The sequence below is a fragment of the Aythya ferina genome (assembly GCF_964211825.1).
Source record: "Aythya ferina genome assembly, chromosome: 2".
Taxonomy (NCBI): Eukaryota; Metazoa; Chordata; class Aves; order Anseriformes; family Anatidae; genus Aythya; species Aythya ferina.
This window is the reverse complement of record NC_140297.1, coordinates 80,863,704-80,889,524: the sequence shown is the minus strand read 5'-3', so window position 1 is coordinate 80,889,524 and position 25,821 is coordinate 80,863,704. Positions and strand designations below refer to the sequence as shown.

Here is a 25,821-nt window from a genome sequence, read left to right as displayed (position 1 = left end):
GCAGGTATACAAAACTTTTTATTGACAACAGAACAATAGAGAGGAACATCACCACTTCCCATTCCTCAGGAATGTCTCCATTTCACAGTCAGTCTGCTAAAAGTATACTTTCATGGTAACAAGCAACAAGAAGGCATGGAGCTGTCTGTAACCTCAAGAAAAATGGTTCAGTGAAGGGTAAAGGGACTGGCAGTGTGCAAGTGTGCAGCAGGCCCTGTCACAACACAAACACGGCAGGCAACCGTATACGCAGGGCCAACAGGCACAGACATGAAGCAGTCAGAAGCCTCAAATTCCCTCTATTATTTCCACTCGAGGGCACTATGTGAAGTGCTGCCATCCATATCCTGCCCCAGGAGATTGCAATTTCTCCCTTTGCTCCTTTGCTTCCCTATCCTTCAAGATGTTTATGCTTCCAACTGAATGGTGTCGTCTCAGAGAACGCCTGATCTTTTAGAGTTTACCACATCTTACCAGTTTATGCATGCACTTGAGTTTGCTTTCTGAAGCTTACATTGACATAAAGGAAAATAAAAAAAAAAAAGTGCTGCATAAGAATAAACGGATTTAGTTGTTAATGCTTCCTTGCTAAGAAAAACGCTTCATTACAAGATACTCCTTGTAATGTTTTTTTTCATAAAGTATGTATGCAGTCTACCTAACACCTGAAAGAAACTGCATGTCAAAACTACTTACTATAATTTCGACTATTCTGAAATGAAATTTGAACTGAGATTCAAGCTAAACGACAAAATCTGTGAGTACACAGAACTGCACAATGAATGCAAGACGAAAGCAGTCTTTCTCCTGCATAAGGTTACTCTGCCTGCAGAACTGTGTTGGGACCCTGTAGTAGTTTACACATTTGTTAATCTTCATTTATCATGTTTTGCCTTTACTTCAGCAAATGTGCCTCTGGATGTGCAACTAGTTGTTAAAGTGCTTTAAAATAAAACAAAAACTCCAACAAAACAAAACATCCCTCAAAAACCGCAACAGATGTGAGAATTTTATCTGAAGGATTTTGTACAGCATTTACAATGTCAGCATAAAGCATCTGAAACATGAGCATTCCCTGCAGACTGATGCAGTGCAAGCAGTCTTAGACATTAGATGCTGCAATTCCTCTGGATTCAAGATGCACAATACTTACAAAAACAACCCTAGAAGCACAGACAAATGCTGGTGGCTCCTCCTCTTCTTTTTAGAAACATAATAAAAAAATCTGCATTACTCTTTCATAATTTAAATACATAAGTAATCTCCACTTTTATTACTTCATGACAATGACTTCAAATTTACATTATTTTAAGTACCGTCATAATAGCTCCATGTATAATACAGATATTTGCTGATATCCTGTCAGAAAATAATAATAAAAAACAAAAAAACAAAACCCTTCCACTATATAAAAAAAAAAATATGCCGGAAAGACAAGAACACAGAACAGGGACTTGGTACAGACTATGATTTCAGTTTTATATCAACCACAGTTAACCCAAAATTAACAGGTACACAGCAATATTCAAAAGCAGTGCAAATATCTTTGGAGGTTAGAATAAAATTATACTACAAGAACGTAAGACAGAAGAAATAAAAAGGCAAGTACTTCAAGTACAGGAACCAGTCTCTGTGAGGTCCATCTTAGTGTTAGCTGGGAGCTCCTGTTCCCATCTTACTTCTTCCTCTGGAACACATTAGCCAACATTGCACCCGATGTAGTCAGCTGGCCCATTTTGTTCAAAAACTTGGTCTTTGTATCCTCACTCACAAGGCTCGCAGCAATCGACATTGAGCTAGGAAAGACAAAAATTCAATTACAGAAGACTACAAACAAAAAGAACACTGTGCTGTTCTTTAATAAACATCCAAATTGTCTTTGCCTGTTAGTGGTTTAAAGATGACAGAAGATCAATCCATCATGAAGAATTGAAGAACCATCGCCACCAAGCCCAGATACATATAATACCATTCACGTAACACCATAAAGTGAATTATCATGGCCTCAAGAACAGTCCTAGTGAAAAGCAGTAAAACATTTTTGTGCACACTATTTTTTGCTACCTTTGGAAGTCATCACACTAGCACTAATTAGATATTTGACGATTGCTACAGTGACAAACATCTCTGTGGAAAGGTCAGCTTTACCTTCTCACCAGAAATGTCGATCTTTATCCTTCAAATATTATGTTTAATACAAGGACCACAGTACTGGATTAGACCAAGGATCTATCTAGCCCATGTATCCTGCCTCTGACAGTGACCAAAAGCAGACATGCAGGGAAGAGTAAAAGCAAAGCAAGTATAAATGGTGGCCCCTCTCCTTAAAACTCTTATTTTCCAACTGCTTCTGCCTGAGCAGAGTCCAGAATTTGCGTTGTCTGTCAACTTAGTAACTCCCAATAGATTTTTATTTTACATATTTGCTCAGCCTTCCTTTGATACCCTGTACATTCCTTGCCCACCCTCGGGCACAGCTCTGTAGGTTTCACCTGGCAGAAAAGCCTTCTGGTGGCTGTGAATGTGACCCCTGCCACCTTTCCACGAGTGCTCCTACTTCATACGTACAGAGTCCAAGTTTCCACAAGTGAGACTAGAAAGAGCAACATACTGAACCTACACGATGCTACAGCTGTTCTCATGTGCTCTAGTCACAATAAAGCAAAACCAGCAGTCTGGAGTAGGCTTTTAGCACTATGAGAACTTCAGCCTGCAGGCCATCCTCATGAAAGAGGGATGTGAGACGCCCGCCACATGCATTGCTTTCAGCACTTAAACTAAGCACCTCCTGCCTTCTGAGATTCAGGACAGAAGCTCAATTACTGTCTTCTAAGGATCAAAAACTAAGAACAACGTCATGTGGAAAACAGGAGCTTCATTACTATGATACAAATAACAGTCTGTCACCCTGTGTTTTACACCAGAGAGACAGAAACAACCAAAACTGAACTAAAGTTCCTAAGATGTGCTTCAGTGCAGGATTTCTGGTCACAATCTTGGACACCATTCTGGAAGATCCTCCACAGAACATTATGCTGGAGGCACAGGAAAAGAAAAGAGAAGTGAAAGCCTTACCCCTGTGGTTCTTGGACGGTCTTGTTTTCCACTTTCTGTTCACATTCTTTTATCATGGAGCTTAAAATGACCTAAAATGAATAAGGAAGAGATAGATATGATACTTTTTCTGTTACATCAACACTTCATACTAAATCTGCTCCCCAACTAATTTTGACACTAGCAGAACCGTTTAAAATGAATCTCCCGTGTTTTTCAAGTGCATTTAAGTAGCAACCATCTGATAATGCCTTGGGGTAGAAACAACAAAACCATTCAAAATACTTTAAGGAAGAAAAGATTTTTGAACCAGTTACACGAGTTCAAGAGTTCCTTCTGCTTCCCTCCTATTTTTTTTTTTAAAGAGAGCCAAACCAAACTCACTTCTGTAACGCATCTTCTTATCTCCCTTTTTTTCAAACCTTACTTTTATTAACAGTTAACTTTTACAAACACTCATCTTCCCTATATTTTCCTTTAGTTTTCAAGTATGTTTTAAAATTCTTGTAATTACCAGCATGATGCATGAACGAAAAAGCAAGGAACAAAAAACAAAAAAGCATAGTAGTGTGCAGAGATAACTTAATGGAAAGGAAATGTGAAAGTAAACTTAATACATCATTTCTCTGATGTCTTCCAGGGTTACTATAGATCAAGTTTTTTTTTTTTTTTCCCTCCCCCTTTTACTTTAGCAATTCCAGCACTAAAGTTTTCTGCAGAATACTTAGGACTAAACTTCCTCACTTGAAAGACTGGCAATAGAACTGACTGGGTCTTAGAGATCTCTGTCGTGGTGCCTACAAGCATCACGTCAGGGCAAGGAGCAAGGCAAGGCAATTCCAGTTCTGCAGTAAAAGCCATAGTGAGTTTTCTAGCACACTGGAGTTGGAGCAAATATTTTAAAGCTTATGTTTCCGTTGGGATAAGAAAATAAAACATTTGGCATCATGCCTGAAGACAATCGCTCTCAATAATCTGTTATTTATTTATTTAAGCCTATTTAAGCTTTCATTTCCTTCTCTGGCTACAGGACTCAAACTGAACTACACAAGCACATAAGCTCTTTTCTTTTTTTTTTTTTTTTTTAGAACTGAAAATGTCCTTACACTTTTCGAGTTCCACTAATGACTACACAAAAATGAAGTATTAATATTTGTAACAGTTATCTCGTTACTAAACATGACAGAAGAAAGAAAATGAAACTAAACCCAGCTTTTGCCTACTGCAGCTTTCAGGTGTTCCTGGACTTCCCAATATACACTGCACCTCCCAGCTCACTCTGAACACAGAGTGTTCAGTTGCCTTTGATTGATGCTCAGACCACTACTGTCCCAATCTGAATGCCCTCTGAAGTCAGATTATTTCCTCATAAGGTTTCAAAGTCCTTCACCCCCCCAGTTCCACAGATAATTAATATAGAATAATATCATACAGAGCAAACATGAATTAGACTATAGGTTATTAGGCTAAAAATGTAACCAGAAGGGAATTTGCTACCAAGTTTAAGAATTTAGGACTCCTAGAAAATATAGTCTAACTGAATTATCTCACTTGACCAACATAAAGAACAGTAATTACTTTTCTCAAGTACAACACAGTCCCTGAAGAACACTATTAACCTTCAGAAAAGACATTCATAAAGACCTTCCTTCATACACTTAGACTAAATCTTTTCTTCCATTACTTGAAGTGTTCAGACTGTCAAGATTTTCCAGCATGCAACTAAACTACTTCTCTTACTTTCAGGTGCTGAATTAATCTCTATGTATTCCAATCCCTACTAGTGTTCATCATCTTCAGGTACTTACAAAAAAGACCAAGACACATGGCCAAAACTTTCAAGCTTCTCAAGCCAGTTTCTCTAGATACCTCTTTCCTTTTTCTGCTTTCTGCGAGCACCTACCATGGTAGCTCTCATGTTGTCCTGTCTACTTATTATAACCTGCTTTTTATAATTCACGGGTTCTCAGAATGGTTGATGTTGAAAGGGACCTCTGGAAACCATCTAGTCCAACCCTGCCTTCTTAATCAGGGCCATCTAGAGCGGGTTGCCCCAGATCATGTCCAGATAGTTTTTGCACACCTCCAAGGTACAAGACTCCACAATCTCTCTAGGACCAGTGCTTGGTCACCCTCACAGGAAAAAAAGTGTTTCCTGATGTTCAGATGACACCTCCTGATTTCCTGTTTGTTCCCACTGCCTCTTGTCCTGTCCCTGAGCGCTACTGCGAAGAGGCTGTCTCTGCCTCTTTGCAGCTGCCCTTCAAGTGTTTGTACACATGGATGAGATCCCCCGGAGTCTTCTCTTCTCCAGGTTGAACAGTCCCAGCTCTTTCACGTCTCCTCATAGGAGAGATGCTCCAGTCCATTATCTTAGTGGCCCTTCATTGGACTCTCCAGTGTAACACTCTCTCTTCTCTGCTGGGGAGCCCAGAACTGGAAGCCGTGCTCCAGATATGAAGTTCATCCCACATGTTTCAGGACTATGTTTTCTTATCCTTTCTCTTTGCTGAACTTGATTATCTTTCATCTCCTGAACTCCACCACTTTTCACTTCCATTTCCTTGGATGCATTGTGGCCACGGATTTTAGTATATTATTGTTTTAATGAAAAAAACAGATGGTAAAAACATTTATTTTTATTCAGTCTGCAAACATCTGTGATACTAGCTGCAGTTCAATACTTCTCTTCAGGGTACTCAGCCTGAAGATATAATCAATTTTACAGATTTTAAGTCATGGGATCTATTTCTTCCCCCCCCAAACCCTCAATGTTATATACTTTGATACTACTTATGAGTAGCTTTTCTTAACTTCTGGTTTTAAGTATCATTACATTTCAGCTCTTGCTGACACCTGTATCTCATATGCAGTAAATGTTGTTGCTCACCTCATGCTCTGGTGAGAGATGTTCCATGTCACTTCGTAAACACTTAAGTCCTGGTAAAAAGTGATTGACCATTAAATCCTCTGAAATAACTAAAAATTGTGTTGTTAAGGTAGTGTAAGGATCATCTTTTGAAATTATACTATTTTATTCTGTCTTCTGATTCTATACAATTTTGTCCTACTGAACACAAGGACAAGCTACAGCAGCAATACCCAAGAAAACAGCACAGCTACTTCAGAATTTGCTACTTTACAACCAACAAAAAAAAAAAGTTTGAAACATATGTAACTTCATATCTTTCATACATCAATACTGTTTTTTCCATATGTAAACATACATGTTTTTACAGTTACTGGTTCAGATCAAGGGATTTTTTTGAAAGTACTTAAAGTGGTCGTGCACTGGAACAGGCTCCTCAGGGAAGCAGTCACAGCACCAAGCCTGTTGGAATTTAAGCAGCGTTTGGATTGTGCACTTAGTCACATGGTCTGAATTTCTGGGTAGACCTGTGTGGTGCCAGCAGTTGGACTCGATGATCCTTGTGGGTCCCTTCCAACTCGGGATAGTCTATGATTCTGTGATTCTGAGTTCCAGCTGCTGTGAAAATCTCTTTATACTGAGCAGATCGTATTTTAGATCACACATTCAAAGACGAACTTTGTTATTTCTCAACTATTAATCTTCTCCCCTCCCAACAGAATGAATACCTAAACTTCCCCTAAAAAAAAGGGCAAAAGGATACAACAACAGGAAAGAGCGCTGTAGGCTTCAAACAGGTGGGTGGCGATATCCAGTCTCTTAGAATCCACGGACTGCTGGTTGTTGACCAAGGCTAACTTGTGCAAGTGTGGAATAACAACTGTAAAAAGCAAACACTGGCGTAAGTATTTGAAATTGCTTTCCATAGACGTGCTTAGCATTAAGCATTAAGCTGTTAGGTTACAATCGCAGGTATCTGAAACGGCACGCATCAATGTGGGATTAGAGCTGCAAATAATGGCTTCTGATGGAACTGTTCATGCAGGCGTAATTGACCAATTCCAATGTGAAATAACAGTGTAGTAAGAACACCTAAAATGCAAAACACTCCTCAAAGTACCACCTTTGGAACAGGAACAATTTACAGAAAATATTTTGTGACATTATTATTCCCCTGTCACTGAAGCTGTCTAAAATATGTTTCTATTTTATAAATACAGCTCATCAGCTAGCGAAAGAGATATGCATGTCATGAGAAATCTTCACCGACTAGACAGGAAGAGGAAAGCATTTTACATGCTAAGTAACTCAGAAAAGGCAAATTCATGTTTTTTCTTGTGACCAGTCCCTTTCAGCTTCGAAATAATTAAATTTCCACATGCTGATGTGTTGTAGGTACATCAACGTGAGCTCAAGTGAAAATTATATTGGCAAGGTCAAAAAAAAAATATATAGGGACACATCTAAACTCTAAAAAATAAAGAGTTTTCATGGATTTATTTTGTAAAAACAGTATCAACACAACAGCAAACTATTAGCCTCAGGACAATAAGAGGAAGAACTCATCTTCCCAGCAATGCAACTTACATTCATCTCGAAACCTGGGCTCAGCATTAGGTCCAACTCTTCCAAACGTTTTTATGATTTCTGTATGTAGAGAATGTTGGTCTTGATATTGAGGGTCCTCCAGGAAAGATGCCAGCTGCATTTTTACCCTTTCCAGAAGCTTAAAAAGTTCCCAGAGAAATAAATAATAAGTTCACCAAAGAATTAAGGTGTTAGAAACATTAAGCTCAGAGTACATCTATAAATGCTCTGTATTTTAGATGATAAACCTTGGACCTTCTGCTCACTTACAATCTTTTCTGATAGGATGTTCCAACCTGCTTAATACAGCTCCATATTTTAAAGACTTAACAGTGTTTTACTCTGATCTATCTTTAACTATAGGCAAAGAGTGCTTTCACATAGCCAGTCTCTCCTCCTGAAGTTTGCTTGCAATTTTTATCTATTGTAATTTCCCTCATTACTAAAATCTTTGGAGTTTCTCTTTTAAAGACAACTGAGTTCACATTAGTTTCTTTGTAATATATCACCTAAATAAGATGAAAAAATTCCTGCAGAAGACAGATGCATAGATGAGCTTCATAAAAGCAATGGAATTAAAAAGATTACTTCAACTAAAGGCTGGAAAAACTGAACAAAATACAAATATGTCTAAGATGACAAATACTTCATTTGCACTCAAAGTTGTTAAAGTAGCATTTTCTGCTACATTTTGGAAGGAGCTACCACCTTTGTTCTCTAAGGTTTATTATAATTAGTACAGTGAATACAGTCATTTTTGTGCGGGAACAAAACCGTATGCTTTCCAAACTGATTATAGACATGCAATCCAAACTGCAAAATTGTAACTTAGCCATCTTCCAAGTACTTGTGAGTCATCACTGACTTCTTACTCACATTTCCTCAAATGCATTCTTTTAGAGTATGTTGAAATTACAGGAAGAATGCAAACTCTGCAAAAAGTTGCAAGGACTTTACAAAAAAATTCGATTGTACAACTAGTACATAAAATAAAATACAGTATTTCTATAATTAGAGCAGAATCCTAGCCATCTTGTTCAGAATTCTGATTTACTACAAATGTTTCATCATTTAGAAAACAAGGAGAAATTGCATATCTACATTATCCTGAAGTGCCATTTCATTTACTGCACTGTGATGTCTTTTCATGTCTTCTTGGGTACCACGTGCTGAGACAGTTGCAGAGGACCAGCAACATGAAAGAACTACAAGAGACTTGTGCCCTTCTAAAGTAGTTGGAAGCCAAGCACGATATCCCGAGCAATCTAAAATGGTGCAATGTATTTATGCGGAGGTAATCAAATCCTAACATGACTTTTTTTTTCTAAATCAGCTTTTTAAAATGAAGCCACCTATTTAATTTGGAAAAAGTGGATTTGGATTTCTCAACTGTATTAGAAAATGTTTGTTTGTTTTACATATTTAGCCATGGTTTTCCCATCTCTTAGCACAGGCCTCTCCCTTTGCATATTTTTTTTTTTTTTTTTTAGTGTTTGGCTTGATATTTAGAAGCAAATGTTTTTCTTAGTTAAAAGATGGTTTGCTTTTTTGTATAAAAATAGTATGCAAAACAAACAAAAAAATGAAATGAACAAACAAAAATGACTACAGAAAAACTGGAAAGTATTTTAAAAGAAAAAACAACCAATGAAGAAATAATTTAGAAGTTTTTTTTTTTCCTTTCTTCTCCAAGTTCATTAATAGTAAGTTATTGGATTTATCAAACCAAGTCTGACTAAAGGACTCTTACCTCTCTTTGAGTAACAGTTTCCATGATGGTCCCAAAAGCAGGAATTGTTGCAATCCTCACTGAGCTACAAGAGAAAAATGGTGTCTTTTAAGACCTATTCAACATTAAGAATATAAATAATTAAAAATAGAGCAAAACTAAAAAATTAGTACTTTAAGTTACGTTAGTTTCTAGCAATGACAAAACAAAAAAAGCAGACCAGGAGAAAAGACAGACAGGATTAACTCAAGGTCTCAATCTGAAACTCACAATTCAGGATCACTGGACAAGGTTACAAGGGCCGGAGCAACCCGCTTGCCAACTAATGCTTCACTCATGCCTCGAAGAGTCAGCTGTAAACCAGTCAACATGCAATAAAAAATGGTTTGGTAAACTGGAAGGAGAACTGGGTTAGCTGTGACTGAGGATGGGCAGGCAGACTCTTGGGGTTTATCTTGTTTTAGTCACCCACACAGTATATTAAACTGATTAAGACACTATTCATGCTCTAGTGTTTATTGATAATAAACCTGTTAGTAAGATTAGCAAAGCATCCCTCCTTAGCTAGAAAGAAATATCACATCAGAGTATTATATTATATATAGTCCAGGAATTTAAGTACTATGGTTGTCTACCAGAAATTAGGTACTGCCAAGGCTGTTCCACATTTCAATGTTGCAGATGATACTTTATAGTAAAGCTGGTAGCATTACAGAGCACATTAATATGCAGCTTTCTACTAGAAATGATTTAAGCAAATGTCAAAATTGAAATTGAGATTCATTATAAAAATCAAAAAAGACATTGATTTAGTTTTCTACTTAAAATGTATTCTGCAAATTTATTCTGTTCAGTTCTAGCTGTTCCAATAAACCTTTCTATTTACAGGTAGGTGATTTTAAAGTTACATTGGTTTAGAAGTAATTCCTTTTTTTTTTTTTTTTTTTTTCTCAACTAGAATAAGAAACAGAACTGATGGTTATTTCTTCCTAAGTATTAAGAGGGATGCTAGATGTATAAGACAGTCAGGAAACTTACATTTCAGGGTCACTGGAGAGAGTAATGAGAGCAGGAACAACTCTCTGAGCTACCAGAGTTTCATGTACCCCCTTCACCAACAGCTGAATGGTCGGAGCAGGGGGGTTATCACAGGTGATGCACGGAAATAGCGAGCACAGTATCATGGGAAGAAGAACGGCACAACCAAGAGAGAGAAAGAAAAAACACAAAAAGCAAACCAAAATTAGAAGCTAAGCAAATACTGCTACACTAGTGCTTCATAAATGCAAAGGCACGAAGAAAGCTGAAGTGGTCTGGCAATCAGCACAAACCTGACAAATTCCATGACACAAAGTAGTTTTCTCTATTTTCAGCAATTTAACAACACAAACTTTGGAAAGTTTAGGAAGTAATTTATGCATTATCATTCAAATCTTTCAAAACACTACAACGATGCCAATTCGACTTTGACAGTCTAATCTAAACAGTGCTCTACCTCAACGGAATGGTCTTTCTTACAGTATGGGACTGTCAAATGCAAAATAAGATTTCTTTAGTTAGGCCAAATGCATGTGGTCTTCTAAAAAACAAACAAAAAAAAACAACCAGCATCTTCCCAGAGGCCACTAAGCTTTCCACAATCATTATTTATTTTAGATTTAACAGCCTTCTAAGCAGTCTGTATGTGAAACAACCCAAGTTATACTTGCTGGTCTATGCAGGTAGAAAATGGATAATAATCCTTGATTTAACCATGAAATGTATTTCACCAAGTCCTTTTGAGTACTAAAAGACCTGTTTTTTGCAATACATCCCAAATATTAAGAACTGAGATCACAGTGAAATTTATGTCATTATCCATAAATATGTGGAAGTTGTTTACACTTAGGCACTTCCAAGTGTTTTTTTTAACATTACTTATGTAGCAACCGTATATGTATTTGTATACACTTGTGAACTCTGTGTTTGTGAAGCAGATGCCCTTTACATGTTTTCTACCTATAAGATAGCCTCATTTTTAGAAAATGGCAGATTCTAAACTTTCCTCCTCAGCAAACAGTTGTGTTTTGTTTTGCTTGTCTTTATCCGCGTTAGTAATAAAGGAAAAGCATGTTATATGTAAGAAAGTCTGCCTGTATTTGATGGTTTTAGGGGATAAGCATAATGAGTTTGGTGAGTAGTTTCTGAGAGAAATTTGAAGTATGTTCTCAATATTTAGCTATATTCTAATTACCTACATTACATCATGAACACAAAGTAAATTATCTGCTTTTTCTCCAGAAGTGTCACGAGAGAATATGTAAGATCTGTATGCGTCATGGGGAAAGCAGTACCTGGTAGTGTATCATGCAGTGCTAAAATCAGGCAAAAAAATATTTACACTAACTAGAGAATTTTACATTCTGCTATTTGATTGAGCATTCTGGTTTTACCAACTCTGAATTTAAATCATGAAGTCGATTAATTAAAGACTGGAAGGAACCTGACTTTCCAGAAGCCTTCTACACAAAGGTGTGATTTTGTTAAGCAATATTTGTGCATGTGTGCACACATGCTGTGAACATAGTGTGATTACAGATAACTGGAGAAGGAAGCAGAGGGGAGAGAATTGTTAAACTGCGTAAGCATTACTGCTGCAAAACACCCAGGGGTGGAAAGCTGCAACTTCCTGCATTCATAATTCACATAGTACTAGGAGTGCACTAGCAAACTACTGCATTTTAATACTAATGCTTTTCATGATTATTTAGAGTGGCAGCAACTTAAAAAGTGCTGCTGTATTCAGCTTTAGGAGTACTCTTCAAACGGATGTTGAAGACAGAGCTCACTGTTCAGCCATGGTGACCTTCCTCTCATACAGAGAAGTTAAGCAATGCTTACTGTTTTCAATTTTGAACACACAGGTTCTTTACTTTTTTCTTTACTAATCTGAATTTTGAGGAAAATCTGCAGGTAATGTAGCGCTTTGTGAGTAGCAAACTTTCTAGAATGATCTCAGTTCCATGACTATGTGACCTGCTGCACTTCTAATTAAGGTAAAGCATGGCAAATGGCATCATTGTCTTACAGAAAACAAAACATGCTTCATGATTCAAGTGTCATTCTGGACATATGTTCCTAACCTTGCACCTTAACAGACCAACAAAGTTTATAACTCAACTACACACTTGTTCAAACCAGCATGGTCAAATCTGTTTGCATCAACATTTAAATGGGAAACTACTGACAGAAAACATTAACACACAGGAGCAAAAGAAACAGCTGGATGGGCAAAGCCACATAGCAGCACGTAAGGCTACAGTGAGACAGACAACACAAATTTTTAAAACCTCTTTTAATTGCTATAGAACAATGTGTGTTCATTACTTCAGACATAGTACACCTTAGAAATTGTAGCACAAAGCTTCCTGTCCCCAAAGGTGAGCAGTGACACAGACCTCTGCGTCCTTCTTGGCCACAACAGACTTTAAGGTTTGCTTAGGTGATTTTGCAGGCATTAATCACAGTGGTCTCTGTGCTGCTGCAGAACACTGCACTGGTCAGAATATTTATAGCACATATACAGCTGTCCTGCTGGTGACACGCTCTTCTGTCTTACTATCCAGTCATTATCATCTATCTTATCAGAGAACTGCCAGGCTTTGCTGGTGAGCAACCTCTGAGATGTCAGAAATTCCTTGAATGAAGGAATTTTCAAAAGTAAAACCAACTATCATCATCTCTGTACAGAGCTGACCTACATTGCCATGTATAAATACGTATGCTGTGGCTACTAAGTGGAAACATTATGAAAATCTATCAGTTGAGAAGAGTGTCCTCAATCAAGATGCCTCTGCATTAGTAAAAACTGAAATGTATTAGGAAACAAGCAGTCAAGCAGCATGCAGAACTACCTAAAAATAACCAATATGCAGTCGGAGTAGAAAACTGCAACTAAGACAACAGCCTGTATTAACTGAAGTCTTTCATGCATTGACCAAAAATTGCCATCTCCTTTTTACAGGGAAAAATTAACAAATATAAAGTTGGATATTTTCAAGCAAAGTCAAACAACAGGTCTTGCCATTGTTTAGTGCTTTATCTGCAATGACTTGCAAAATTGCAGTAGAGAAAACTAATGATTTTGGTTATACTAATTGCTCTGTTTTTGTGATTTGTGTTTGCAAATAGATACAAGATGGCAGATTCAGCTAGAACAAAAAGAAGGAATGAAAAAAATGAAAAAATGATATTCTCTTTGTTCAGCAAGTAGAGTATGTTCCAGTGTTCCTGTATATGCCTTTTTTAATTAAAACTTGATAAAAACAAAGGCATGATATAGAAATAAAATCATACTTATTACCTAAAGGCAACATCCATGTTAACATCTAAAAATCTGTTCAGAATAAAAAGATGAAGTTTTCAATCTAGTAAATTAAGGAATTGTGTATTTAGCCAATCATGTATTTTTTTTTTGTAAAAATTAGAATCATTCATGTTTGTACCACCATATTTGGCACCAATGGAAACTAGTTTGAGCTACAATGCAGTGGACTGTTTGCATGCAGACAAACGTATTGAAAACCACTAACTTGTGAATTAGGCCACTGATGACGTGTTAACTAGCAAAAGCAAATGTTACAACTTGGAGAGAGATGCTTGCTTATATTTACATACAGACCTAAGCAAACACATTTGACAATGTATTTAATTCTGGTTTGAATACAAGTTTGCAATGAAATGCATTTTCATAATCAGAAAATGTTTTTCAGCATGCAATAATCAGAATGCAAAACCCAAGTCAGTAGCAGGTCAAAGAACACATACACGGTTACTACAGAAACATTTTGAAAGTGGCTAATGACAAACTGCTTAATGAAAGATGTGCTGTTGAATAATGAACAGATACAGAAACAACTGTACAACTTCCTGCTCCATCACATAGTACACAGCTTCTTGAAGCAATCTGTAATTTTTAAACATGTATCAATTTTATCTAAATCGCTATTTTTATATATACACTAAGGTTTCAAATAAGTCATCTAAAAAACTTTGGGTATCACTTACCTCAAACATTCTAGCAGCTGTGCATCGAACAAGAGCAGATGTATGGACAACTCCATACCATAAGACAGTTAACAGCAACTCGTGATAAGCTGGGTTTGCACTACAAGGTAACAGTTGGGCAATCAAAAGAACAGGACAAAAAATATCCCCAAACCCTGCATAAGTTCTTTGCTTACAAAAAACTGTCTCAAGAATCTATTGCTCAACTAGTCTAAGCCTCCAACTCTTATCCTTTATGAAGGATACATTTGCTCCATTCTGAAGAACATGTAACATTTACTGTCTAGAAAACAGGTTGCATTTTCAAGTTCATTTAAAAAAACACCTTAAGAATATATTTTTCGGTATATTACAACACTGAACTGAATGCAAACACATACATAGGACATACTGTAATAATATGGGAAACACTAAATGAATTCTTATTTTAACCTTAACATTTCTGTAGCTTCCTTTTTTTTTTTTTCTGTGTGAGCAGGTTTGGTGTTTCTTTTTCACACTTATATTTTTGTTTTGTTTTATCACTACATTTTTAATACTTGAGATAAAATGTTTACATTTTCTGAAACACCAAGGAAAAGTGTAAGGATGTTCTTCATTCATCTGAACTATCACAGTTAATAAAATTACAGCCAGATTGGGAGCTCTTAGTAAAAGCTTCTAATGCATTCAGTACCAGTCAAATCCATTGTATATTTTTTACCCCAGTTCCACAAAAGAAGCTTTCAGGCTATCAAGAGGAGCATGCGACAGTGAAAGCATGGTCATGACATCTTCCAAGAAGCCAACTAACAGCTTGCGGTCTTCTTCCTAAAGAAATACAACATTAAATGCAGTAGAACTGCTGTCATTGTGATGACCTACAGGTATGAAGAAGACAAACTAAGAGAGAAAAAATTAGATTTAGCATTTAATAATTTTCTTATGAATTTCAAAAATATCCTTTTAGAACAAGAATCTTTCAAAGTAAACACAAGACTGTATTTTTCTATTTCATCAACTAAGCACATACTCCTGCACAAGAGTTTTCTTAAAGAAACTTAAAGCCAATTACTTGAGCACTTTCATGGCTCCTGACAGTTTGTGATTGCTCACAGTCCACTCACTGCAAGAAATTTAAGTCCATCTGTGAGATGATGTAGGGTTTTGTAAGCCACGTAAGTGCCAGTCCATAGCTGCTGCGTACTGGAGGATTAGGGAGTATTATTTATGGAGTGTTTATTTTAGTCCTAGGTAACACTAAAATTTTAAGACTCCAACTGTGCTCAAAATAGCAATTTACCTGCTTATTTATTTCAGAGACTGTTGCAAAATTATGGCTTGCAAGGGGCACAGTTAAATAGCCAAGAACCCATTTACTGAACATCCCAAATATTTTTGATAAAGGCACATTGCAGTTGCTAATGTCTAAGAGTCAGAAACTAAGATTTAGTGAATTCAGGTTTTAACACTGGTGACTACTGCCTAAATGTAGTAGATGACCTACCTTGGAAACTTTTTAAAATGCACCTACAGCTACCTACTTGTCTATTACCTTCAAAGCATGAGAGCATGAGAAGTTTTCAGAGAAAGCGGTGTGTTTTCTTAAATATATTCTGTTTTTGTCTGGGAGAATAAATGTATGGTATTATGTGAAATTTAACAAAGAAACAGAAAAACAAACCTACCTGAATATAGCACGTAAGGACCCCTGTTGCATAGATGGGAACTGTGGCTTTTGTTAGCACTCCGTTGCCTGCTGTGGAATCTAATGGAACACACAGTGAAGAATTCAGTTTTCTTACGTACATATATAAAGTAAAAGATTTTTGCATTGTAAGAGTGTGTGCATATATATATATTTTCATCTTTATATATACACATAAAGAATGTATATATGTATACATGCATGCTAAAATAATGCTCGACTGGTATTTGGATTTGAGATTTTATTTACAATTTACACACACACAGTGTACAACTTCAGTGTTTCGTTCAGATTAAGATGAGATTTTCAATATTTCAGAAAGATGAAAAATTTGAGAACTGTGGTGTGAAAATGTTATTTGAACAGGAGAGAAACATTTTTTTTCCAGCTGCTGCTAAGATCAATTTTTATTCATTTGAATAAAACATTACTCACCTATGTTTTCCTCAGACAGTCTTAAGATTTCTTGGAACTGTGGTTTTACCTACGTAAAGGATTATGAAACCCACATAAGAAAAGCTGTCGGTAGTGTCAATTTACTTTCAAAAAATTAAGACAACAAATCCAGAAAAGAACATTTTGAAAACATGGAAAGAAAAAATAAAACCTTTAAAAAACATAGCCTTTTGCCACAATTTGAAGTATGATAAAGAGAATAAAAATTTCTGCTGAGTACCCACTTAGTAGCTACCATTGAGGTAGGAGCATTTAGCGCTCTTGTTTTTAAGAGCTGACGTCTTTTGTCACTTTGCTTAACTGGGCCTTAGGGTTTACGGTTCTACCTAGCTATATGTAGAAGAAATAAATAAAGGAATAATTTTTGTATGTGTGTTTTTTTCTTTGTTGTTCATGAAGTGCTCATCAATACTGAAACACTTTTATGTAAGCAAGAATTGCAGAGATAACCTACAGATGAGGCTTTTTGAAGACCAGAGTGATTTTAACTTTCCCTATGGAATCTACATATTGTAGGTTCACACAGAATGCTAACCTTGTTTTTTAATTTTACCTTTAGATAATCCAGTATTTTAGCATTTCCCTTTAAAATACTTTCAATTAATATTCAGAATTAACTAACTTCTCAATTAGTATTCAGAAGTTATTGTATTGAGAAAAAAAGTGACATACTTCATTGATAAAAAGAAATTCAGATATAACGTGTAAAAACTATTTTCAGCAGAGAATATGCATTTTATATTATTGATCAAGTATAGGATGGAGTGTTTATATGTGTCACAAACAGTGGACAGTATGCTGTTCTCAAGAAAGAAAATAGAGAAATCAGTAGAATTAGAATAATCTCCTACTCTGTATGCCACTCACAAAGCAAGTCTGAAGAACCCAGTTAAAAAACCCTTGCACATTAGGCAAAATGAGAAGGCCTTTCTGAAATGCTCATTGACTAAAAAACATAAAACAGAAAGATGCAAAAGATGGTTTAAAAAAGATCAGGCTTAAAAGTACTTACAGAAAAGCATCAGTGTGGCATACAAATACAAATGTCAAATAGAACATGGATACTCAAACATACTATAAATATGGATAGTATATATTATCAAGGTACTTTTTTGGTAGAGCATTTCAAAGTACTTTCTTACCTTAGTGTTTGTAAAAATTTTCCCAAATGTCCTACAAAGTCTCCAGAAAAATCTAGAGAACTCATGGACACATGCAGTTGATGCTACATTGATCTTGCCAACTATTTCTATAAGCTGTGGTAGCCTAAAAAATCAGGATTAAAAAGAATATTAGAAACCACCTTTTTTTTCTTCTTTCCAGTTATATTTGTATAGATTTACTGTTTATGCTAATAAATACGCATATTAAGTGCTACTGGTTCTAATCAAATTATCTACATGTTCTGTACAATTCCTAACTGTTGAAGAAAGCAAGGGTTTAAATGTCAGAAAAGTTATGTATGCATTCTGTTAAGATAGCTGAATCTTCTGACTGTAATCAAAGATAATCCAGAATGCAATTAAAAAAATCTATCCATTTCTCTTTAAAAATTAGTAATTCTTAAACGCAATCATACTTAAAACCTTTATGTTTTGTACTGCTAAACAAAGCTATGCTGAAGAACTATCAATTTTGACCATTTTTAGGAATCCTAAGGTGGAAATTAACTCACAGTTGATTTACTACCCATAGCAGAGTCTCCCAGCCAGTGGTACCCTCATGTTCTAGCTGGTAGTCGTAAAGTTGCAACAGCACCGCCAATTGTTCACGGCTTCCAATGATGATGGCCACATCCTGAAGGGGTGATGCGGGTCGGGGAAATCTAGTGACTGTAACAGCAGAGAACAAGCAGACGTGAACAAAATAAGATGAAAATACCTTGGGGGTCATCTCAGTAAAGACAGCCAAGAAAGTCTGAAACTCTTTAGTAACATCTGTTTATGAAGTTACGTTTTAAAAATCAGTTTGTTAAATATAGCTCTGAAGAGATTACATAACCCTCACTTAAGAAAACGCAAAGATTGCAGGTGACTCCAGAGATCACGCCGCAGATTTATTGTAGAATGACTACAAGACAAGGTCTCTTGATTTCTTCTGCTAAGCTTTAATCATCAGACTGCTCCATCTTTACACTTCAAGTAATTTTTGAGGAGATGGGGTAGTGGGTGGGCAGCACCAAGCATTTGAATCATCAGAAGAGAGGAATTTACAAAGACCTCCAAAAATTCTACACCATTAAAATATCTGGGGCAGAAAGTCTGCTCCACCAACATTTCTTCTATTTCTCTCAATTTATGCCAAGCATACTTAAAATTATTCAGCAATGAAGTTAAGTGACAAGTACATAACCTTTCCTACTGTGGAATTCAAGAAAAACTTGCCGTTCCAGCACTGCTATGGGATTAGTGAAAAGTACATGTACATGAGATTTTTTCTTCCACTTCTGTGGAGGAAGCAACTCTCTGACTATGTTAAAGCCTGAAATTTTTGAATTCCTTATTTAAGCACTAGCAACTCAGGGAAAATGTACTCATCTTCAAATGACTCAGGTCAGCTGGCAGAGCTTTACTGTGGCATGGCTAACATTTTTACATTAATGCATATATCATACCACTTGCTCCTTTCCAAATTCCCCTTTAAACGTAAAGTTGTTACCCATTCTTTGAATCTTGACACATAGCACTGTTAACAGCATGTAGCAGGTATTACCAGTAAAACCTTTAAACAGTATTCACAATGGAAGAAAACAGTCGATAGGCTGGGAGTGCTGATCTAAGTGTAACTTCAGTAATAGGCCATTCAGTCTGCCACGGTAATTACATAGACACATAAGAGATGGTGAAAGCTCCTGAACTAGGCTGTATGTTTCATACTTGGAAAAATCTTTTATTTGTAAGAATTCACTGAATCTGATGACAGCCTTCTTGAACTATTATTGGCTATTTGTGGACAACAGTTCTTCAGAAACCTTTACGAAGTCCAATTAAGGGTTGTTTTGCTTCCTCAAAAGTTTCTTTTGAAAAGTAGAGAGAAATACTCTGAGATGAAATAATGAAAACTATTTTTTGGCAATAATCAAGTGGCTCACGCATAGGAAAGACTGGAAAAAGGAAGCATTGCTTAAGATTTTACTAAGGGTAGCCCAAATGTAAAAAAGCATAGAGGGCAAATCAGAAGGCAAAACCTTATTTCCTTCCCCCTTTCCTCCAATTTCATATTTTGTATTAGAACAGTGAACTATTTTGCTGCAAGATTGTCACAGAATTACATAAAATGATGTCACTAGGCACACAGAAGCCATTTTGCCTATAACCTACACTACGGAACACTGCTAGGTAACTAAAGAAATTTTAGCCAAAAAATCCTGAGAGAGATAATTTAGTTCTCCTTTCTTCTACTGATAATCATTTTGTACATACCCATGTCTTACATATTTCTTCTGTATCAATAAACTGATGTTTGTAATTAGTTAAATAGCTGAGAAAGGTTTTTTTGAACATTGACTTATTTCATAGCAATGGAGTAGGAGTGGGGGGATGAGGGAAGGAAGTAGAAAGACTTTTTCCCAAAAAGGGAAAAAACAGAACAAAAAAAAAGTCATGACAAATCTTCCTATGTTGGAATCTAGCTTTTTAAAGAACAGTAATTCTCTCCATCAACTCAGTCACATTAAAGGAAGTTCATAACACAACAGAGGTTCCCTGAACTTCTCTCTCTGTTCTTGCTACATCTGAAAATATAACAAAAAAAACAGGTAGAGTAGAAAAAACTGGGGACAGGAACTTAGATTATCATCTTATAGACAGTGTGATATTAAAAAAAACACCACCACCGAAGTTTACGCACAAATTCTGCAACTTATTTTTTTGTACTAACCCTAAGTATTTGAAAATTCCAGGTAAATGTGGACTATGCACGATTCCTGAAATTTCTTCTTTGCATGTAACACTGATTTGAGATTTGTCACTGAATTATACTTACGTTTCCCAAAATTTCACTTATCATAAATTCATCATTTACCTTCTATCTGTGGTACTTCTCCCTGAAGCTTAGCCTTGCTTGCGAAAGGTGCATTCTGTAGCACCAATGCAAACAATGAAGGAATCAGTGACTGCAAAGCAGACAGATACATGTGGAGCTTATGTTCGTCCAAGCCATGTTCTCCTTCCTGAAACAAACAGGACATTTAAAATTTCAGGTTGGATGCACTTGTGATGAACTCCTGCACAGAAATGTTAATTATATAGTAATATATCCTGACCACAAGTGTACTTTGTGTCACCACCCAAACACCCTTCTCACCCTTAGGATACTTCTCAAAAGAATTAAGCAGCAAAGCCTTTGGCATTTAGTGGCTCACATCATTGAACATCAATATTCTGAAAGAACATTTTTCAGCACATTTTGAAAAATGGGACTCTTTCATCTCAAGGATCAATGCATCAAAAAATTGAATAAACAAGTTACATGTACTTTGGAAATTGGCAGCTTGGTTAAGAATGTTAAATTGTATGAGATATCCTATTTCCCAGAGCTTTCCAGGTATCTACCCCAAGGCACACTTGCAGACAAACAGACTCAAAACTACAAAACACGTAATTAAACCATTCAATTGTCCTTCTTCTGGTGTGCAATAAATACTGCACTTTATTAAAAGCTACACTGTGTGATACTTAAAAACAATGTAAATACAGGACAAGTATTCAGAAAAAAACACACACCATCTGGTCACAGAATTGAGTAAACTTCTTCTGAAATGCACATTGATTATTGGGCTATAAAACAAAATGTTGTTAAAGAAGCATCTGTTTCGTTTGTTCTTTTTTGTTTTCTTCCCATTTTGAAGCACAAATAAATATTAGAGTTACAAAAAAAAAATCTCCAGAAAGTTGCTAACATAAGTAGCCATTTCTTGTGTTTTTAAAAAGTCAGTATATGTACCCAAGATACAAAGAAAACTCTCCAGTGTAGAAACAGCTGAACACATACCCTGAGCAGTTTTTCAATTTTATTAAGCAGTGTAGGTATAAGATGGAACTGTAAATTTCCCAGCTCTGTTGTCCAGGCAGCATATGCAGGTAAAAATACCTGATGTGTTGCACTAACTACGCGTTCTGAAGGGTCTCCTAAAGCCGAAAGCAGCAGTTCAAAGCCCTGAAAAAAAAATTAAGAATATAACGACTTTTCCTACAATTTGTGCTAAAGATAGCTACGCAAAATATGCACAAACTAGAAAAAAAATCACCCATTGTAAAACTTTTACACTAATAAAAAGTAAACTAAAGTAATATATTGAGGCCTCTCAACATACATTCCCACTTCATCTGCAAAGGCGAACAACACGTAGTCCAACAACCTTGCTAGTGTTTTTTTACCGTCAAGTTATCAGAATTATTACAAACACGTTTTACCACTCCACCCTCAAAAACTCATGACAGGAAGAGAAATTCTTCACTTTCAAGAACTTTAAATATTATTAGCTAGCATTAATAACAACTACAAGTAGGCTTTGTTGCAGTAGATGAATCTTTGCTAGCAAATGATGATTTCAAACTGGCTAATAGTATCAGGTGGGCAATGAAGTGTTATCTTCTTGAAAGTGAATTATGAATTATTAAAGAAGCTTCTGGATGAAGCTTACACCCAAGGTTTTAATGACACTTTTAAGTATTGGCTTTCTTTTCAGTCTCAGTGATACAATAAAAAACAGCATCCATATAAACCATGAACATTTAAAGGTATCAGGAACTGTTTAATAAAAATATTTAAAATTATGTATTTCCTGCTCACGAAATAAATACAAAACACATTTCATAGACACAGAACCCAACTCAAACTGTACCTGTTGATATTTGTCTGGATCGTCGATATATCCCATAATGATGCCAAGGCTTTTGATCACAGCTTCTCGTACCAGATCTGCCTTATCTTCCATTAGCATTTGCTGCAGCATGGAAAGTACTAATGAACTACGAATTTCCTTCTGTTTGCAGAGAAGAAAAATTTGTGTTAAATCCAATAAACAAGACACGCTGGTTCATATAATTTTTTATAAATAATTTGCCCTTCTATTAGTGTTCACAAACAACAATCCCTTCCTCCAACTATGGATTCCCTTCTGAATACTATGCGTTCAGCTGCCAAAATAGAAGATGAATTAAAATAAAGTTTCAGTAGCCTCATTAGAGAGCCTTTTGTCCTACTAAGCACAGAACTGGAGTCCTTTAACTCATACGGAAACACGTACCAGAAATAACTGACAGCAAAATACTACCATAGGCCTAGATTTAGAAGAGTACTTAAAACAGAATCCTTAATCATTTTATTGCTAAATTGGAGAAGTAGGTTTTTAATTACGATTATTTTCATCTTTGTCTGAAGCTTCAAATTCTAGTTGGCCACTGACCAAACTTTGCTGCCTCTTTTGACTAGCAGCACTCTTCATGTCAAACATTCCAAAGTGTCCAAAGAACTCTGTTACTGGGTGCCAATTATTTTTTCAGTGATGATTTCCTTAAAGGTAGTTAGGATCAATTACTTCATGTTTTCTGAAGCAAAGATGATTTTATCAGGCCACACTGGTTGTTAAGACACTTTATAGCTACACTGACCTGCTCTCCTCTATAATAATACATATCCTCCTTATTGAACTTCCTCTATGTGACAAAGTAGAAGATAACGTGACTGTCTACACTTAACATCCACCCTTGGCTGTATTTAAAAAGGTAACAGATGTTTATGTCAAGCAACAGATTTTAATCTAAGTTTCATGAAAAGTATTAAGAGTCATTATTAATACTTACTGGAAGGTAAGGTGCTAGAGCTCCACAAGACTCTGCTACCAGTAGCCGTCTCTCTGGGTATTTGTGGTTGATCTGGTGAGGAGAAACAGAATGGCTATTTGCTTTGCAGAAACCAGTATTCAAAATGTGGTTAGAATGAACTGCAACAGAGGGATGTGTGTGCACCTCTTAGATAAACATTGGCTGTGCCTGTAAAAGTTGCATATGGGTACAAAGCAGCCTCAAATTCTTGCACTGAGGCATAGAGGCAGGGCAGATACAGCCTTCTCCTGTAAGTCAGAGCTTACTGTAAGAGAAGAAGCTGAGAAACATGTATGGAAACGCAGTACAAATACGGGTAGAAAGCAGTGCATGGGTTGCCGGACTCACAGAAAATATTCTCCAAAGAATATGAGTAACTTGGGAGCTGGAAGATCCTGAAATATGTCTCGTCCTCTAAGAACTACACAAGTGCCCTCTAGTGATCTGAGCCAACCATTGTAGCATAGCTGCCCGGGTCTTGCCAAGCAGTCAGGGTCAGGAGAGGACACAAATACTAAGCCTAAAAGTATTTGCATACTTTTGAAGTTCTGTTCCCATGAACGTGTCACATCTCTAAGATGTGACTGAGCACAGTTCCTGTTCTCAAGAGCCTCTAACTCCTGTGCTGCCTACCTTCCCTTTCCAAAGGCCATTTGAAAATTCTGCCACAGAAATTTGATATTGACACTTCTGAAAGAAGTTTGCATCCTGGTGGAATCAGCTTTAATGTCCAGTGTGAGAAGAGCACTAATGGCTGTGCAATGAAAAACAGGTAATATGTTTCAATACACCTTGTGAATAAAAAAAATTTAGGGCAAAACAATGACGGGAAAAGTGAATAGTTTAATCCTGTCAGGTAAAACAGGATATGCATTTGGTGTGACTATTCCTTTTTCTCTTGCTGTGCAGAGGACCAGCTATCTTACCATGGAAAAGACCAAGGTAGTGCTGCCATCTGTGTCTTGGCCTTTACCGGGCAGACTTCTCTTCAGCAATCCCAGGTCCCTAAAAACCATGGGACACTTTGGAGCCAGGAAGACTTACCCTTGGGAGAAAATGATCAGGTTAGGAAACATTTAAACAAATTGAACACATAGGAGTCTATGGACCTTGGTGGGATATACCCCTGAATGCTAAAAGAGCTGACTGCTGTCGTGGCAAGACCACTCTTGACGAACACTGAATGGCTGTTGCAATGGGGGAGGTTCCTGAGCACTGGAAGAAACCAAACGTGACCGCTATCTTCAAGAAGGACAAGACAGAAGATCCAGGGAACTACTGATCAGTCTGCCTTACCTCACTGTCTGGAAAAGCATTGGAGCAATTCATCCCAGAAACCACAAGAACATGATTGGGAATCATGTTCTTCAAGTCAGCATGGATTTGGGTAGGAAAACCCACACTTGATCAGTCCTATAGCCTTTTAAGATGAGATCACTGCCTCAGAGAATAAGGAGAAAGCAGCGGATGTTGCTTATCTTGACTTCAGGAAGGCTTTTGATACTGCCTCCCATAGCATCTTCACATATAAACTGATGAAGTCTGGGCTTGACAAGTGCGCAGTGAGGCAGACAGAAACCAGGCTGAACTAATTGCAGGCTCAAACGGTTGTGACCAGAAGCACAAAGTCCAGCAGAGGGGGGTCAGTCCCCAGTGCAATGCCCCAAGGGGTGATTCCACGGCCAGTAAGGAAGATGTGTGACAAAGTGTTGCACCCAAGCAGAAATAACTCCCATGCACAGGGCCAGGCTCAGGGCCAACTGGCTGGAGAGCTGCTCAGCAGAGTGACCCAGAGGGCCTGGTGGATACCAAGCTGAGCTCACAACACACCCTCACAGCCAAGAAGGTATAGGGTATTCTGGGCAGCAGTAGGATGACCATAATGGGTAGGTAAGGAAAATGGTTCTTCTTCTCTCCTCAGCACTGGTGATATCAAATATGGAGTGCTGTGTACAGTTCTGGGCTCCCCAGCGAGAGAGACATGGACATTTTAGCAAGTCCAGCAGAAAGATAAGACAATTAAGAGATAGGAGCATCTGATATATGGGGGGAAGCTGAGAGAGGTGGGTTTGTTTCATCTTGGGAAGGGAAATCTCTGAAGATACATCATGCATGTGAAGCAAACTGAACCATCAAGCATGAAAGAACTTCTTGAGTGTCTTCGATAATTTTTATTATTTTTTTTTGGCATTCATACACCAACAGGGCACCTGTAATATTTTGCAAGCATGGAGATTTAGATTTCATAGATGACAAACACTATGGCCCTGTATCAGGCTGCTTTTAATACTTAAGCCAAAGATACCATTAGTTTTATGTGGCAACTTTCTAAACACAAAGTCCATACTGGTAATAGACATACACTCCACTTCCTGAACCTCTGCCTACTTGGGGGAAATTGCAAATACTCACTGCATCTGGTTTAGGCAGAGTGGTAAGGCAATATAAATATTGCCCCTGTTACTGCAAAGACATACTGACATACTGGAAAGGAAAATAGAAAAAGACTCAAGTTTCTCTAATGCTTGTTCAGGGAAGATTGCTAGTCCATGACAATGTAAACGTA

The 25,821-nt window shown here is 36.9% G+C and overlaps 1 protein-coding gene across 6 annotated transcripts in view; it reads right to left on the bottom strand.

Moving 5' to 3' along the window:
- RELCH (RAB11 binding and LisH domain, coiled-coil and HEAT repeat containing) overlaps positions 1-25,821 on the bottom strand; it is a 73,493-nt gene continuing 47,672 nt past the window's right edge. For 3 of the 6 annotated variants that reach the window (XM_084511147.1, XM_084511149.1, XM_084511150.1), the window contains 17 exons: positions 23,235-23,306; positions 22,274-22,414; positions 21,421-21,585; positions 20,452-20,599; positions 18,104-18,260; positions 17,571-17,694; positions 16,408-16,456; positions 15,953-16,032; positions 14,989-15,095; positions 14,286-14,385; positions 10,278-10,360; positions 9,261-9,324; positions 7,511-7,649; positions 6,687-6,803; positions 5,945-6,033; positions 3,076-3,146; positions 1-1,796 (listed from right to left, as the gene is read on the bottom strand). In XM_084511147.1, the coding sequence (XP_084367273.1) occupies positions 1,676-1,796; positions 3,076-3,146; positions 5,945-6,033; positions 6,687-6,803; positions 7,511-7,649; positions 9,261-9,324; positions 10,278-10,360; positions 14,286-14,385; positions 14,989-15,095; positions 15,953-16,032; positions 16,408-16,456; positions 17,571-17,694; positions 18,104-18,260; positions 20,452-20,599; positions 21,421-21,585; positions 22,274-22,414; positions 23,235-23,306 (1,827 nt within the window). In that variant the 3' untranslated portion in view covers positions 1-1,675. Of the gene's footprint in view, positions 1,797-3,075; positions 3,147-5,944; positions 6,034-6,686; positions 6,804-7,510; positions 7,650-9,260; positions 9,325-9,503; positions 9,593-10,277; positions 10,361-14,285; positions 14,386-14,988; positions 15,096-15,952; positions 16,033-16,407; positions 16,457-17,570; positions 17,695-18,103; positions 18,261-20,451; positions 20,600-21,420; positions 21,586-22,273; positions 22,415-23,234; positions 23,307-25,821 lie in introns of those variants that run through there. The other 3 variants (XM_084511151.1, XR_014690247.1, XM_084511148.1) reach the window with 3 other exon arrangements.